The sequence below is a fragment of the Neodiprion virginianus genome, chromosome 3 (genome assembly GCF_021901495.1).
Source record: "Neodiprion virginianus isolate iyNeoVirg1 chromosome 3, iyNeoVirg1.1, whole genome shotgun sequence".
In the NCBI taxonomy this organism is placed as follows: Eukaryota; Metazoa; Arthropoda; class Insecta; order Hymenoptera; family Diprionidae; genus Neodiprion; species Neodiprion virginianus.
In genome coordinates this window covers 38,742,876-38,760,537 of record NC_060879.1, presented here as the reverse complement: position 1 = coordinate 38,760,537, position 17,662 = coordinate 38,742,876, and the positions used below count along the sequence as shown (strand labels likewise).

At 38.5% G+C, this 17,662-nt stretch overlaps 1 protein-coding gene across 4 annotated transcripts in view; it reads left to right on the top strand.

Annotated features, from left to right (window-relative positions):
* The first annotated feature begins 2,386 nt into the window (after window positions 1-2,386).
* The window catches only part of LOC124301003 (signal-induced proliferation-associated 1-like protein 1), a 68,720-nt gene continuing 53,444 nt past the window's right edge, over window positions 2,387-17,662 (top strand). For 2 of the 4 annotated variants that reach the window (XM_046755580.1, XM_046755578.1), the window contains exon 1: window positions 2,387-3,569. Coding sequence is in view for 2 of the 4 variants with exons in the window: in XM_046755583.1 (XP_046611539.1) it covers window positions 15,806-15,985 (180 nt within the window). In the remaining 2 variants the exon portion in view is untranslated. Of the gene's footprint in view, window positions 3,570-15,781; window positions 15,986-17,662 lie in introns of those variants that run through there. The other 2 variants (XM_046755583.1, XM_046755579.1) reach the window with 2 other exon arrangements.

Genomic DNA, 17,662 nt, shown 5'->3' with positions numbered 1-17,662 from the left:
TATACGTTACATGAAACGTTCTGAAGATGCCGATACTCTATTACAACACAATATTGTAGTTTGCCAAATAAATGACATTTTTGCATTTTTGTAATCATTATCACACAACATCCTCCCTTATGCAATACGCACAATATTGTAAGTATTCAAGGATTTTTCAGGGATTACGCTAGAATTTCGGGTTTAAAATTGAAGCACGTAACTAGCGTGAAGATAATTTAACGTGCAATTTGAGATTGTCCCAGACAGATTACGATTTAAAATTACCTATACGTATACCGGGGGTTCTTTCTTGGTCCGTGGAATGGCTCGTCGCAAAATTGGATTTTAATGCGACTCGTAAAACAGTACAAGGATCATCAGCACGACTCCTTACTTGGATCGTCGTTTAAAAAATGAAGAAATCCAGAATGAAGAAAAAGACAATGCTCGTTCTGTAATTAAGCAAGGCAGGTGCGGAAGCTGTCTATGAGTCTGAACTGTAAAAGGATGCCGTGTGGTTCTCGCGGGAATTGCTTTTGATAAGGCTGCCGCGTGGCTCTCAAATATTTAAGCAAGAATCAGGGGAAACGTGCAGGCAAGGGTTGTACAGCCGTAAAAAGTAAAAAAAAAAAGAAAATTTCACATACTGGATACATATAATATTATAAGTGCCATGTGACTCTCTTCTACGGTGAGATAAGGCCTGTTTGCGCAACCTGATATACCGATACTCACACTATGGACGTTCGCTACGACCGACTAAAAAGGACCTAAACAGTTCACGTGAAGTGGGCTTAACTCGTACGATACGGCACAGGAAATTGCTGCTCGTGTATTATATAGCGCGTACCTATCCAGATCTCGGAAATTTTTATTTCACGAAGGTATATAAGATAAGTACTCGTCGCATTCGGCGAACAAGTCAAGTGTTAAGGAATTTAAAATTTGCTTAAATCATTCGGTAAGTATCAGCGGTTTTATTCGGCCGAAAACTTCCTGCGTAACGCGTCGAATATTTCGCGTATACGTCATTATATCACGTAGTAGGTGTGCTAAATTCTCACGCCTCGTGATTACGCATCAGCAACGGTACAAGGTATTTCATTAGATTTCACTCGTCTGCACGGTTATTAAATTTCATGTGCGGAATAAACTTATAAATCACATTATTTTGCTTTTCAACTATTTTTTATTTTGCAGTGACGTACAGAATTAGAATCGAAAAAAGATTGTAAATAAGTTCAGGATTGTGTGTAATACGTGTAACAAATAATACCGACGTAGGTATTTTTAACCGACTGTTGTGATACGACGATTTCTTTGAAAAAGATCAGTTCACAGAACAATTCCATAACATATTGTCAGTCATGCTTTTTTTCGTTTCTATTCGTCCTCGATATACTTCGATGAAAATTGCAGTTTCATCCTGTGGTTATACATACACATCTTACAGTTAGACATATATAAATAATGCACACGATGCGTTGCGAAATTTTCGTATTAATAAAGTACGCGGACGGGGATTCCTTTTATCGAGCATAAACATATTCTTGAATAATATACAAATATATATCCGTGTATAAACACGGACCCAAGAACTATTCCGCAATTCCGTATCTCGAAATTATCGTGTACAGTAATTTGTGCCTTCATTCGTTGATTCGATTCCTTGCTATTAAACTTACGGTCCAATCCTTGTTCGTAATCCTTACGTTTTCCCGCGCAGAAATTTTTTCCACCCAACCGTGATCAGGTCAACGCCAGGATACCTAATCAGGCGCGAGTCAGGAAAACTCTACTAGATCCCATGTAGAACGCTACGTTACATTCTGATTCATCGTCATCAGGGCTTGATGAGACAAGCTTGATAAGATTCTGATCGAAATTTCTACCCTGATGCATACAAAGCGCGGAAATTCCGAGTGTCTCGTAATTCCCGCGACAACATGCTTAGCGACGATCTTGATAATATATCCTATGAAAATAACACACCTTTTCATTTTGTTATTGAATATATAAACTCAACCGCATGATTAAGAAAAAAAAAAAAGAGCAAAACAACAAGTTATCATTCGCCCATCAGGCAGTCAGCTGAATCGGTACATTATACATTATTCCAAGATTTGAATAAAAACAATTGCGTTGCAGTCATGTAACCAGAAACTAGCAGCATCAGAACCGTCCAGAAAGGATCGTTTGTGTACGTTTAAATTAGAGGCAGGGAGGGATAGCCTCGCGTCGGGTGTTTCGTAGCAAAGGCACGCGCGCTTGCATTGTTCGCAGCGCTCGGCGTTCGCCTGCGAGGGCGACAAGTAGGGGGGGCTGAGGGGCGCAGGGAAGGGGTGGTGGTAGCACTGAAATCGGAGGAGTAGGGATGGCTGGTGCTTTCGGAGTCGGTGCTGACTGCCGGACGAAGGAGCAGCAGCCAGGAGCTGTTTAGTTGTGGTTGCGAAGCCGGCGGTGCGTGCGTCGTGTCGTGGAGCGTATTTGATTTTCCCGAATAACTGAGCGTGGACATTATTCAGCGAATAGTAAAATCAACCGATTTTGATCGTCGATTTTAAAATCGGTTCGATCCGTGCGCTCGCTTACCCCTGTGCAGTTATAAGAGTTTGGACAGTGGTGATAAATCGCGCCTCTCGCGTGGTTTGACTTGTTCGAATATATATATATATACACACAGTGTGACATAGTTTGAGAAGGCGGCGAAAACCGACCGAAACTACGTTGACACGCCGATCAGTGAAGCGCGGCTGGTGAAACAGACGCGCGCACACACATTCGTATCTCGAATCCGGGATACCGCGATTCCCGCTTTACCTTTGGCGGGAAATTTGAAAACTGCGAAACAAAAGTACAACGCCGTTGCGTCGCTACCGTCGTTTAAACTACCGCCGAAACTTTTTTCCAGCGGTTTTAGGTGTTATGTGTGGGATTGTGCGTTGTGGAAACTAGTTCCGTGGAAACTGGCTTGAAGCACAAGTCTCGACGACGTGAAATACGCACGCGGGATTTTGATCGACGGTCTGTTGTTTTTCTTATTATTCTTGTGGTTTTCCACTATAATCAACCGTGTGCTGCGTCGGAGCGAAAACAATCCCTCGTGTTATATCTTTTAAACAATCTATAAAGTCGGTGGGGAAAAACAACCTGTTACGGTGGTGCACTAGGCTCTGCATATTTACTGTATCTTTGTCGTAACTGTAGGAAGAATAACAACGACGAAATCACGTGAATAACAAAAGCAAACGACGTTTGCGCGCGAAAAATAAATATAGTGCTTTTTCTCTTGGATTTTTTTTTTTTTTTTTTATTGTTTTCTTTTGTTTTCGTGCGTGCTTGTGTGTCTCTTGTTGTTGAGAGTGAATTTACCTATTTACCTAGGTATAACACAGGTACAGTCGCATTTGGGCGTGGTAACGGTGCCCGTATTACACGGTTAAATATTGTTGTTGTCGTTGTCGTTGTTGTTGTTGTTGTTTTTGTGAACCCCGAGACCGAAAGCCGCTATATTGGAGAGAAAAAAGGAGCACGGTGTGCCGCTGTTCTGTGTGCCGCGGCAGAGACGCTCATCGCAGCAAGAAAACGTAAGTCGAGTTTCAAAACCTCCTTATTTTTAATCAGTCATCAGACTTGCGCATTTGATCACGTGGTTATTGAAAAATCTTACGAGGCTGAATTTAGTAACGTTGTTGTAACGATTCACGTTTCGAACAACCCGTTTTCTTTTACGTATCCTTAACATTGACGAATCTCTGAAATGCGGTAATTCATATTTTCAAAACTCGGCCGCTTGAAAGTCACTAAATAGTTACAAAATGGTAATTTTTTCCCCCCAATGTGTCTTCGTTACTCTAACGTTACTAACTTCAGCATCGTGAAATCCTTTTCACACTGTGTGAATTTTCGATTGTTTTTCGTTTTTTGTATTCTTCTTTACAAACACTCGCGACTATTATAGCCCCGCGAGATCTGTTCTCGAACGATTTATTCGTAGGTACCTAATTCCGTCAACGTTCAAGGCGGACACTAACAGCGGAGTTCAAGGCGATTCGTTTTATATTTATATCGACTTGTCAGCGCTAAATGCACGCGCTCGTACAAGCGATCTGAAATATTACGACTCTGTATGTGTTTCGCTTTTTATTCTTACCCACTTATTGTGTAGTTTTATGAAACACGTCGTTCGGATTATTCGGTTTTGCCGGTGAATGAGAGAAAAAACGAGGAGTGAAAGACCGAAACGAAAACAAGGCGTACGAAGGAAGCAAAACATGGAGGCGAAGCAAGCGTGCGTATCACGATTCACGATTCACGCTGTATGTTATATTCGGTTGAGAAATTTTTCCGTGTGTTTAACCTCCACTTGCGATGCACACAACGAGCGAAATTATTCACCGTATAAAAAAAATTTAATAACGTTCAATGCAAGAACGGTGCCAATTTGTAGCGATTCGTGTCACAGCCGGTGTTTGTTTGTTTGTTTCCATGGACTATTATATTATTATACTATTATAGGCGTAGACCTGTAGTCAAGATTATATGCCTATATTACATTATGTATTATTACCGTTGTTCCATTTGAAACTGACGACTGAGACGGAACATGATTCAGTCGATGCCGTAACGAGTAGAGCTTTCCTTGCCATGCATAATAATCGATCATCAATTCAACCTGAATGTATGGAATTCTAAATTCAGTGCTATTCTTCATGCAGCGTATAATAGTCATGACAGTGAGTAACGACTATTGTAGTTGTAATTACGTCATGAGACTGCAGGGAGCTGATCATATCGAAGTAGAAAAAAAATCGTTATTTCGCGATTTTGGAATTGTCCGAAATTCAGTAAACCGTATTAAAACAAAACACAATCATATTTAGAAATCTTAGTTCCTTAAAAATCATCGTAAAACTGAGGAAAAATTGATTTTTTCCCCGATATTTCGTTACGATAACTTACCGACTTCGATGTCATGGGAGCTAAGCGGCTTCAAAACGCAACAATTTCTGTCCATCGATGATTATGGAAGGAATTGAAAAATCGAATATTGATCAAACTGTGATTGTAATTCGTCGAAGCGCAGAAAAGATAAATGGTGATAAGTTTGGGCGTAACAATTTTCAGCTTAATCCGAACATCAAATTGCTCGGACATTGCAATACGTATGCGTACCTACTCGACCTCTCTGCAGGGAATATGACGAGTCTCGGATTATGTCAGACATGATTTTGAACTCAATTTCAGACGTCTTGACCGAGATCCGGTCTGCGGTCCATTCACTTCGCTCTACACGATGGCCGGTCATTCAAATCTGGCACAGTACAGACTCTACATAATAGACCGTAGGTAACATTATTCAAAAACTATCTACACTCAATTTCATCCTGCGCGTGACCAGAGATTCGACTTTATGGATTCAATAATTCAACGAACTACGAATCTTATCTGCTAAGGTTATTAGTTATTGCTCCACAGTCCTAAAGCTATTTCGATGGTGGAAAAATATGCAATTCTGACGAGAATAGATTTGAAATTTCGCACTTATACGAATTGAAATAAAAATGATTTACGCAAAAACACACGTGGCCTGAATGTACGATTATTTATAAAACTGCGTGTGTAATACACGTATAAATTCAATATATTGTAAAATGTTCACAATTCATTCCTGGCTTATCTCGCTGATCGAATTTAAATTGGAGTTAAATCAGGCGTGTAACCGAGATCGGTAAATAGTTAATGAATCTGGGTCCGAATCTTTGGCTACCGTATAAATAATTACAGAAATCGTGCGGAAAAGCAAGAGTTGAAATTTTCTGCGGTTCTTCTTTCACTTGTATCGCAATCGGCTCGTTTCTCAACCTCGCTTACGAGCATTCCATTACAAAGTAGGTACGTGCAATACAATTCGATATTACGCTGGTTTTTTTTTTTTATTTGGGTTTCAGTAACTACGGCTGTAGAGACTGAGCCAATTCTATACATATTTAACTTCGTCTTCCGCGTGTGTATCGTTATAGAGTGTGTGAAATTGATTAATCGTACAATATTTATGTACGATCAATTATGCCGCGAATAACCGCAGATTTGCAACGTTCCGATTCAACGAATCGACAACGTGCGGTAAAAATTAACGTAATATTGAACTTTGACCAGTCGAGAAAACCACAGAGCATAAATCTATAACGATACAGTCGAGTTTCTATTGAATATTATTATTCACCACACCTAAGTAACATTTTCTGAGAGTGTCCAATAGTATTTTCGGAAACGAAAATCGCAAGTAAATTCAACGATATTACAAACGAAACTATCGTCTTGATTATCTACCAATCGTCAAATCAATCGGCAATCCATCTTCGTCCAGAAACAGTAATATTAGAATTGAAAATTTTATCCTTCGACTTTTAATTCTCCGTGAAAGAAAATTGATTTCTCATATACATCATAAATAACGGTTATAAAAACGCATGGTTGAAACTCACAGAATATTCACATGATATTATTTGTACTCGTTGAAAATCGGCGTAATTTTTTATTTCTTCTTTCTTCCTTCTCAAAGCCTTGTATCGTTTCTTTCGAATAACGAGGCGTGGATTTTGTACAGTCAGTGCAGAAAAGTATAGTATACATACACCGCGGTATACTTTCGACTTTCGTAATTCAACAACTACCGTTGTTTCACGTGTGTGTGTGTGCGTGTCACGAACAACCGATCCAACCGATCTACCGCCGCTGTGGCGTCCATCGACCGAGCGACGCCATCGGCATTTCGTGATCACGGTGAACGACAGTGGCCTTGAATGTTTTACGTCCGGAAATTCGATGCTTTTTACTATATAACTCCTCCTGCATGCTTGTGTCGAGAGTTTGAGAATTCAAGGAATAAATAAATAAATAAATAAATAAATAAATACAAAGATTTCTGTTAAAGCATGTCCTGATATATCGACCGATTTTGAGAGGAAAATAAGAATTGCGATTATACCGTCCACACAATGTAATAAAGTTTGCTAAACACGTGAGGTAAAAATTATTTTCCCATTTTGAAGACCTCAATCTTTCATTTTAAGTATGGGTTCCAGATGTGAAATTTTGATTTCTTCCACGTAATTAATGAGAGAAAAAATAATTTTATTAGATAAAGTTCACTTCGATTTCAACGATCAACGTAAAAAAAGACAAAAGGAAAATTTATAAGTAATAAATTAAGACTTTGGCTATCGTTCGATGTATAGAATCGAAATTTGTCGATTCAGATATGAACTCGGAAAGAATTTGGCTTTTTTTCGTTGACCTGTGTTATCAAATATCATCGATACAAACGTCGCACGTTGATAATACAATACGAACCGTGTAAATATTCATGCACATTTCTTCACAAATTCTTCACGCGTACGAAATTTAATATAATAATACTACGTATACTTAATTCGAATTTAATGCTCTCGCGTGCTGCAGCGGTTTAAATTAAACATGGGTAAATAAATATACGTACTGTTGAGGTTACAACGTTCGGTTATAATATCTGTACAGGTATAGTATAATAACATAATTTACGCTGACCGAATTGCCTACTTGAAAAAATTTCAAAAGTATTACAAGAGTTTGTTTACATGCCCGCGTTTATTATTCTACCTGCCTAGTTACACGGTATCGATAACTTCTCTTCGCATATTTGTTACGCACAGCGCTTGTATAATATGACATATATTTTTATATTCAACCGCATACCTCGTACGAAATGTGATATATTCTGAAAAAGAAAAAATGATATCGAAAATTGTACACAGAAACGAATCTAAGAGAATTAAAAAAATTAATAACTAAGTTTAAAAAAAAAAAATAAAATAAAATAATTAAACGCGCGGAAGCGGTGATGTTGAATGGCGAATAAAAAGTGCGATACCCGTTTGAGATTCGAGAGGTATCAGGTGCGCATCGGAATCGACACAGGGTACTTACTTAAGTACTCTGTGAGGCAGGCGGTTGGTTCGATGAACAGTTTTAGCAATAAAACGATTACGAGAAGGATATATCTGGGGGCTCTTCTCTGCAGAGCTGTTGGCGTGCTGACACACGTATCCTCGCAAGTGGTGCATACGAATAAGAAGAATAAGAATGAGATTGAGAAGGTGAGGAAGAAGAAGAAGAGGAGGAGGAGGAGGAGGAGGAGGAGGAGGAGGAGGAGAGGGAAAAGGAGAAATCAAAACGGCATGTTTTTAAAATCCGCAAAAAAATTTGCCCCTCGGCGTTACTCGTGCTACGGATTGAATTTCACTAATCCGACACGTGCGATTCGCTCTATGCGGCTGCGTGATGAATAATTATTTATTTACGCATTATCTCAAACAGATACCTACACGTTTTATTTAGTTAGGAGAGTTTGGCGTGTATTATAAATACGACAATTTCGACACGACTTTGGTTTTTGTAATACCGCGTTGATTTATACATGCATTCGTTTGTTGTAATCAATACTCGATACGGGGTTATTTAGTTTACGATAATAACGTTGAAACGGTATTACGAATGTTATTTGTATATTTTATGCTTTTAGAGAAATCGAGAAAATTTTAACAACTTTTAAAATTTTTGAAAAGATCGGTGCAGGCTTACATTATAAAGAATTTTTTCTCTTTCCTTTTAATTTTTAATTGTACATAAAAACCAATCTCGAAAATATAATTAGTTGGTCTTTAACTAAATTCACGACACATTTTTTATTTATTTATTTTATTTTCTTTTGTTCGTTTTACCTCATCGATCCTTTTCATTCCTCTTCTACAAACTTTGAATATCGTGTTAAAAAAAAATCCTGTATTCACGACAGTTTTACGCTGCAGGAAAGTCCGAAACTTTATTATCAGACCGCGGTTTAAGCTTCACCTCGCCTCGGTGCATCTGTTGTATGTAAAAAAAAATATTATATTACGCCTATGATATGCCAAAAATAATTACACGCACGAGTTGTTCTCTTCTTATTCTCACGTCGCTCTTTAAAAAATTACAAGCATGCCGTGTATATACGTATACATGTACATACGTGTCTGTGTCATTCCGCACGCACGGCGATGGTGTAGAATTTCATTAATTCTGTAACCTGCCGGTGTCAATGGCAGGCAGACGTCTCGGCATCCGATATACGCGAAACTTCGGTCCATGCTGCTGCTGCTGCTGCTGCTGCTGCTGAAGGTGAAGTCGAAATATATCCTTGACAACGGTTTCCATTGTAATCTGATACCCGCGTCTCGTTTGTCTTATGCAACCACCGTGCAATGCACGATGCATAATAAGGTGGCTCTGCATGCACGCCGTGCGTGCATTCGTCCATTCGCGGTTTGCACGTTGCAACGAGATCTAATTAATTACGCGTTATATGTATTATTTTATACCCACGACCGTGAGACGTAATAAGAAAAGAGTTTATTTTTCATATATCCGCGCAATTATCATCGTTATTATCATCGTACGCTGGCCGTAATGTAGCAAGAAACAAACGGAAGTTTTTTATTCAGCTCGGTCGGTGTGTAATTTATTGCATGTACGAATGTACACGAATTTTCTACACTTCGCAAATACTATACGCGATGAAAGAAACGCGCCGAGTTGGATAAAGTTTAATATAGATTTTTAAAAAAGGATGATGAATGACAGTTGAACCGTTTTTAATTGAAACGAAAAGGAAAGTAAAGTAAAAATTCCTTTCCGTGATTGAGAATCAGCAGAATTAATTCTTCGTTACTCGATAAACGTAATCCTGCGTCGGAATCGTGTTCGTATGACACTCCGCAGGCCAGACAGACGTGATTATTTTGTCCGTGTACCAAAAACTCTGCGATCGGAATAAGAATTAGCGACCTTCTCGGCTTGTTAACGGATGTAGATATTCGCACGTACAGAGGAAGAAACGCAAGCAAACCGTAAGCACGCGGTCTGTGAGAACGAGGACTTCGATTTTTCCTCGTGGCAATTCTCGTTACATCGGGATGTCAATTTTCACGCTGAGTTTGTGAGAAAAGGAAAGAGAAAATTCTCGCGTTTCGCTTCTTCGCGTGCGTGCATCGAGAGGAGAGCTGAAATTGTTGAATGGAACGGAATTTACGATTTCAGATTCGCCGTACCCGCACGCAGAATGGCTTTTGTATCGTACCTCGGCGTTATGTGTTCACGCATGCGTATTCGTGTAACGTATTATACGCTGCATTCGCACACATGCGCTTTATGTATACCTAAGCTGAACGCCGTTGTGGTTTGGAATGCGGTTTTCTCGAATATGCGTCGACTTCCTGTGGGACACCTTAATTGCACTCCTCTCCGATCTCTCCAATCTTCGCAAACATCCTCAAGGTTCGTCGCAACCCCTCAACGACGAACCTCTGAAAAATCGACCCTATAATTTTGCTCCCAGCCAGAGTTATTGTAGAAATATCGCTTTCGCGGTGTATCTAGTTTTAAATTAGGTTCGAGTCCGTTTCTAAACAAAAAATAGAAGAAAAAAAAGAAACTTTGTCGTCGTGAGTGAAATTTCTCTCACGAAATAAGCTTATTACTTATATAATTAAAGACACTGGCAAATATTTCTGACGCAATTTATCATGTGGCGTACGTATCGTTAAGTTAGCGAACGCGGACACTGGAATGGCGACTTACCTATTCGGTCAGTCATAAGCGCGTAACGAATGCGTCACACAATGAGCAATAATTGAATCGAAACTAATTATCATCGCGAATCGACGCCTTGTACGATATTATAACAATTGAGTTATATATATACATAACTACATTACATGTATGTATATTAGACTCGTCCTTCGGAAGAGTGAAATCGAATTTCGAAGGTCACACTCCTCAAATTGAATCGAAATGATTAAAAAAAATTTTTACATTTTTTACCCCTTCCATATTTACTCATCCGTAAAAGCCTTACTTTTTTCAGAAGAAAAGCGTTGAATTTTCCAAGTTTTTAATCCGAAATGCATACTGGATGCAAAATAAAAAATGGTAAAAACTTTTCTAAAAAATCGAAATGAAGGTGAATTTTTCACCTTTAAAACGCTGATTGGCTAATTTGGCTGTCTCTATTTTTGACTCCGCTGTCTTACTTTTAGTGCGGCAAGAAATTCGAAAAAGGAAATTCATCGCTGAAAATAATAAGATATGTCAGAAATTAATATGATAAGATAAGATGAGAAGGAAGATGGGATGAAGATGACAATTACATGTATCTAGACGCAGAAATAATTATGCACAACAAGATGCTAATCAACTTTTTTGCACTGTTTGGAATATCGATGGTCAAAAAAAATGCAAGTGTTTCTTCTTTAACCGTTTGAGTCATAGTGGAAATGAGGTATTCTTACCATCTATTTTACGTCTATTTTTTTATATCCAGAGAACTTTTCAACATATTTCTTTGCGCTTTATTTGTTGCTATTTCCGATAGCAGGGTTCCAATACTCTAGCGTGATCATTGCAATATAACGTCAACTATTATTGTTAGAAACAAATTAAGTGAAAAAAAATCGTGGAAATTGATGGCACAATTCGATTCCTAGAAAGTTTTACATTAATTACAAGTTTTCGGGATCGCCGATTACGAATCTGATATCAGATTTCGAAACTTCAGTACAGCGAATTCAATCAGGAACCCCCGAAAACCCCGGCATACGGTGTTTTGATCATATTTGATTAAATTTGAAATTTTCGTCACGCTATATTGGATCCGCTGTCGCGAATTTTGAAAATCTACTTTTAGATTCGCAATCAGCGACCCAAAAAATCACAGAACACTATTATATTTTAAAATTTGACTTACCGTCAGCACAATAATGCGTGACGCAAAGGGTTAAACCGTAAGACGTCGACGCTTCAACGCTGCGAGCAGAAGAGTAGAAATCAAGCCAGTTTCCAATTGCATCGCAGCTTATAGAAGAGCCGAGATCTCTTCGAGTGTGTATCTGCGGACACGCAGCTCAATGACGTTCAATCCCAAGGCACTCTTGAGCTCACCTCACCTCATCTCCGTAATACCGCATACCTGGTCTATACCAACCAACTTGTGCTGGAGGAGAGCGATAGTTAGATATATCCTGCAGCTCGTCGTCCTGGTTGACTCTGCAGGAGGACGGCTACCTTATCCTTCTGCGGGAGGAGAAGAGGAGTGCAACGACTTCTCATTATGCGTCGCTCGTTGCGTTTAGTTGTTGCACGATGATCTTCCCGTCGAATCGCCTCCTCGAATCCTTCAATCGTGCGAATCATTGAAATTTGCATTACAACAACCTTGAGTCATTTGAATTCCGACTCCGCTTACTTGCGGGCCATTGAATATGTATATTTTTATCGTTATAATTCCTCCGATTTGTTGAAAAAATTTGAAGAGCTCTTTTTCTGCTTTTGTCCCGATTAATTCCTCCTTACTGTTAATAACTTTCACCTCGTTAATTTGTTCATCGGTTGATGCGAGAGTCGATTATTTTCGATATTATGATTGTAAGAAATAGGCAAGATTTCTGCTGTATACAATTAAACTGGGCCAAAAAAACGAAGAATTTTTTTTTTAATGGTACTGTAAAAACATTGTTCATTACGACAAATAAAAATTATCCTGAAAGTTTGAGCCTTTAATATTAATATTAAGGGGTGTATCGTTACAGCTATCGATTTTTTAACAGTTACCGCATTTTTTTTAACCAAAATCCGTCAATTATCAATCTGAAAAATTTTATCAATCTATACTTTTGAAGGAAATTAAATTTCCTACAAAAAAGCTCTCTTACTAAATTGACGTAGATCGAGCCGTTTCCTTGTAATCGTGCCTTAAACATTGATTTGTTTTTTCAAATTTTTGTTTGAATTTCTGATTTTTGTAATTACCAGAAAAAGCAATATCTTCATAGATCAAACCATTATTTTTGTGGGAAATTTGATGCTCTACAAAAAAGGTCTCCTGACATTTTTCATGAAATTCTCTCCCTTAAAAGTTATTCGACATTGAAATTGTATTCAAAAGTAACTTCAATGTCGAATAACTTTTAAATATGGATTGATAACATTTTTCAGACTGATAATTGACGGATTTTGGGTAAAAAAAATGCGGTAACTGTTGAAAAATCAATAGCTGTAACGATACACCCCTTAATATTAATATTAAGGGCTCAAACTTTTAGGATCATTTTTATTTGTCGTCATGAACAATGTTATTACAGTACCATTAAAAAAAAAAATTCTTCGTTTTTTTTGGCCCAGTCTAGTATATATACATATATAGGGCATAACTTTGCTCACACCTAGATGCGAAAATACGTTAATCGGTATGTGGAATCTAGTGCCAGGTCTTCGACCCTCGTGTTTTTTTTTTTTTTGTTTTTTTTTTGTTTCTTATTTGACACGGACTTGGAAGATAAATGGAAAATTAAAATAAAAAAGTAAATAGCAGTGGTATATTATAAATAGAAAACTTGCGTTTACACAAACTCTGCCTCATCCGAGGCTGTTAAAAATGTTTGATCTGATGCCAATACTGAATTAATTCTTGGAAGACGTGAGAATAAACAACGAAGAAGAAAAAGAGATTTTTATCTAGCTGCGAATACATTCGTCGTTGAATGTGTACGTACATAAATAAAAATACGTGTGCAAGTTTTATCGCATTCTCGTGTTAAGTAAAAAAAATTTTTATCAATTTTTGACAAGAAAATACACGGTAATCGATACAAGTTTATAAGTAGATTGTAGTAAAGACTGTATGCAATTTTTGCTGTAACCGCATGCACCACGTGTAAAGTCGCGGCTATTGTTTTTGTTGTCGTTGTTGTTGTTGTTATTATTATTATCATCGTAAGACTTGTAGTAATTTACGGCAATTCGCGGCAATTTATGGCAATTCTAACGGATGATGGAGCGAATTTACTACGAACTCGGAGAGTCTGTTGCTCTTGCGAGGTTTTACGCTCTCGCTTATTTTCTGCGGGCAAAACTTGCGGTTTGAAAAATAGATTTGAGTTACAATTTAAGTTTCCACAATTGAGAGAAAAAAAAAAAAAGGTAATAAATCTATAGGAGCGTTGAATGTGCAATATTGTACGTTCTCGTTTCATTTCAAACGTATTTATATCAGGCGGTGAATATTAATAAATTGTCTTGAAACGAGGGAGAAAAGAAAAATGGATGTATTTTTTCCAAACTGTAACTTGTGCTTTTTTGCCCAGTATCTTTCCGAACAAATTTTTACAACAAGATTGGGGTGTGTGTGACACGTCTGTAATACGTAACAACGTAATATTGGAGGGTGATGTAAAGTGTAAAGTTCGCGAACAGGAAGAGCTTCTTATCGCAATACGAGTTAGTAGGTACACGTATACCTGTATGATGCACATGCATATGTATAATACAAAGCGGTTTTTATTTGAAGCCGGATGCGACGATTGGCCTGTTAATATTACCAACAGGACCCTCTGGCGCCCGAGCAAATTCATTCAAGTCTTATAGCCGTGGCTCCTATACGCTTTCTTATACGGGGTGTTGAAAGTGAAAACGAATTTTCAAATCAATCTCTCTTTTTGTTTATGGATTTATAATTCGTTTTCATCTATTCGTATAATCAACAAAGTATCGAGAAATTTTGAAACTTGCCAACACGTGCGGAGAAGTTGTATTTAATATAAAAAATGTATTTTCCAACTAACAAAAGTCTATGATTGTCGTTTCACTCAGATATACGTATATGTAATACATATACATATTTTTCACATTTATCTTTGCGAGTAAAATTTTATCTGCGACAATTGAACTATTACCCTGGTATTGATTCGTTTATATGTTATCACTTGTGATCATTCTACTATATTGACGATATTAAAGGACGTTGCACCCGTTTTACCGTGCCCATGATGTATATTTGTGTAATACGTGACCCAATCATTGACCTAAACGTATGTAACGACCCTAAATGCGTACGGGTACCGTAACTATCGTATTAATTATTTAGGAGTGGTTCGTTCAATGGAATAATAATCATGAAGAAACAGAATGAAAAACAAAAATATATACGTACTGTAACCGATCCGTTGTGAAACAACCTCACGGGGCGAAGCGTTGGTACGTGAAAATATTTCGCGTCCTTTGCCAAATAGAGAAAAAAGAGAAATAGCACGCACAAGGAATCTCGTTTCGACTTACCGCTCCGGCTCAGGTACAAAATTACGCCCTAATTTATATCTGTAGCAGCGCCGTTACACTTCGGAAAATCTTGAATGATCGAGAAAAAATGATAATTTTTCTGAACGCTCGGTAAAAAAAAAAGCTATTCATCGTCGACTGTGCTAGATTTTACAATAATTCCACACGTTTTTAATGATTTTTCAACATTTACATTTCAAAAGTCAGTTTGGGGGGTGATCGGCTCTCGTAAGCGATAAACTGAGATCATGAATTTCTCTCAAGGCATATCGTTAGTATCTTTCGTCCATCCTGCGAACCGAGTAATCCGTATTCGCCTCACTGATCAAGGATCCGTATGAAAATGCAACCCGGAAACTGTTCGATACGTTTATCGAAGAAATTCCGACGAGCGATTTCTCTCCCTGTTATTCAGTAGACAGAAAAAACGATTCACACGTATTTGCACCTCTGTACACAATATGCGAAAATGTGTGTTCGGCCCTTCGGCTGTTCCCCATTCCGGAAATTCCTCAGCGTTGTTAATGCGCGTACGTACGTCCACCTACACATGTATAATCTGCGGAACGCTGTGTTCAGACGTTGCTATATACGTGTGTCTATATGTGTATAGACGACTGGCTGCAGAGCACAAAGGATGCAATATGAGCGCATTCCAAAGCTCTCTGCTGCTGCTGCTGCTGGTTCGATGGTGTTGCGGAACGCCGCGCCGCCCCCGCCGTCTCGTAGCGGGTGGGAACAAAGGGGGAAAAAAGTGTGCGAAGAAGATGAGAGAAAAGCGGGGGATCGCCAGACGGACGAAAATTACGCTTTAAGGGTGAATATTTTTATTCCTGAGACGATTTGCAGTCCCTCGCATACTTTGGAAAGCCGTTCCCAAAATTCACGATCAGACAAAGAGGCTTTTCGAGCGCAAAGGCTTTTCCGATAGGCTAAAAAAATGGCCACAATTATGGCCTCCTCATCGACAGTCGCATATTTTCGCCCTTTCCAGTCAAACCTTTGAGTCAAACGTTATTGTGCTGACTCAACGTTTCTTACAAGATAGTATCGTATGGTTTTTAGGGTCGCTGATTACGGAACTGAAAGCAGATTTTGATGATTCAAGATAGCGGATGAAAATTTCAAATTTGATCGAAAACGGTCAAAAAACTCTATGCAAGGGTTTTCGAGGCCGCTGATTTGACTTTCCGTATCGAATTGTCAAAATCTGATTTCAGATTCGGTGTCAGCAACCCCAAAAACCCCTGGACAGAGTTTTTTCTCCAGGTTCGATCGTATTTGAAGTTTTTGTCCGCTATATTCGATCCGCCACCTTGAATTTTTGAAATCCGATTTCAGATTCATAATCGGCGACCCCGAAAACTTATAATTTATGTGAAACGTGATATGTGTAGAGGGGTAACTTTCTAGGAATCAAATTATTCCTTCAATTTTCACAAGTTTATTTCAATCAATTTGTTTCTAACAATAACAATTAACGTTATATCACAATAATTACTTTCGGGTATTGAAAACCCATCAGTATTCTATCAGAAATAGCAAAAACAACCGCAAAGAAATATATTGAAAATTTCTATAAATATACAAAAAATGGATATGAAATAGGTAGTAAGAATTCCTACATTTCACTATGACTCAAAGGGTTAGATAAGAGAAAGTGAAACCATTAAAAAGTTAGCTAACGCAGACACAAGACATTTTTGGAAAACGACCGATCAAAACTGTCTTTCAAAATTACAGGCAAGGAATTCAAAAAGACTCGATTATTGATTGATTTTTCTTAAAAATCCGCAAATTATAAAACGAGGAAACCGTTAAACGGGCGTTAATTTTTCTGAACTTTCGACTCGGCTGTGCGTCATCGTTGCCACAGTCTGAGGATCCTGTGCACAGGGTGCGTTTCATTTTTCAGGAGCGAGGGTCGAACTCATCACGAGTGAAGGGGTTGATGAATAGGAGGAAGGGGTCAGAGGTTGGGAGCGGGACAAAACGGTCCCCAGATCCTTGAGACTCCTCCTCGCTTTTGACGATTCAGCTAAATCGAAATGTTTACACCAGTCATCTTCTTCACTCCCCCTTTCGCGTCTTCCATCATCGCGATGAGGGCGAGGTCTGGAACTGTCGGAAATACTCCTTGAGTACCGTGACTTATATGTATACACATCGGAGGGGTTGAAAGAGGAGAAGATAAGAGAGAACGACGTTGCCGGACGAGACGGGCATAAATTAATCCACCCGGGGATCACCTCACGCGAACATCGCCCCTGTATTCTATCGCCTTTTATACAACAATCACTCAACCACGATTTTCATATTACCCAGGAAAAGATACCCGCACCCCGATGCTCGAAGCTCACGCACTATTTCGAAACAATTTTCCGATCGCCTATCGCTTAGAATAGTACGAGAACTTCTATTAATATTAAGATTAAAGTTTGCATCAGTAATCGTCAAGATTGTCGTGTGAAATTATTTAGGATTACAGGAATCA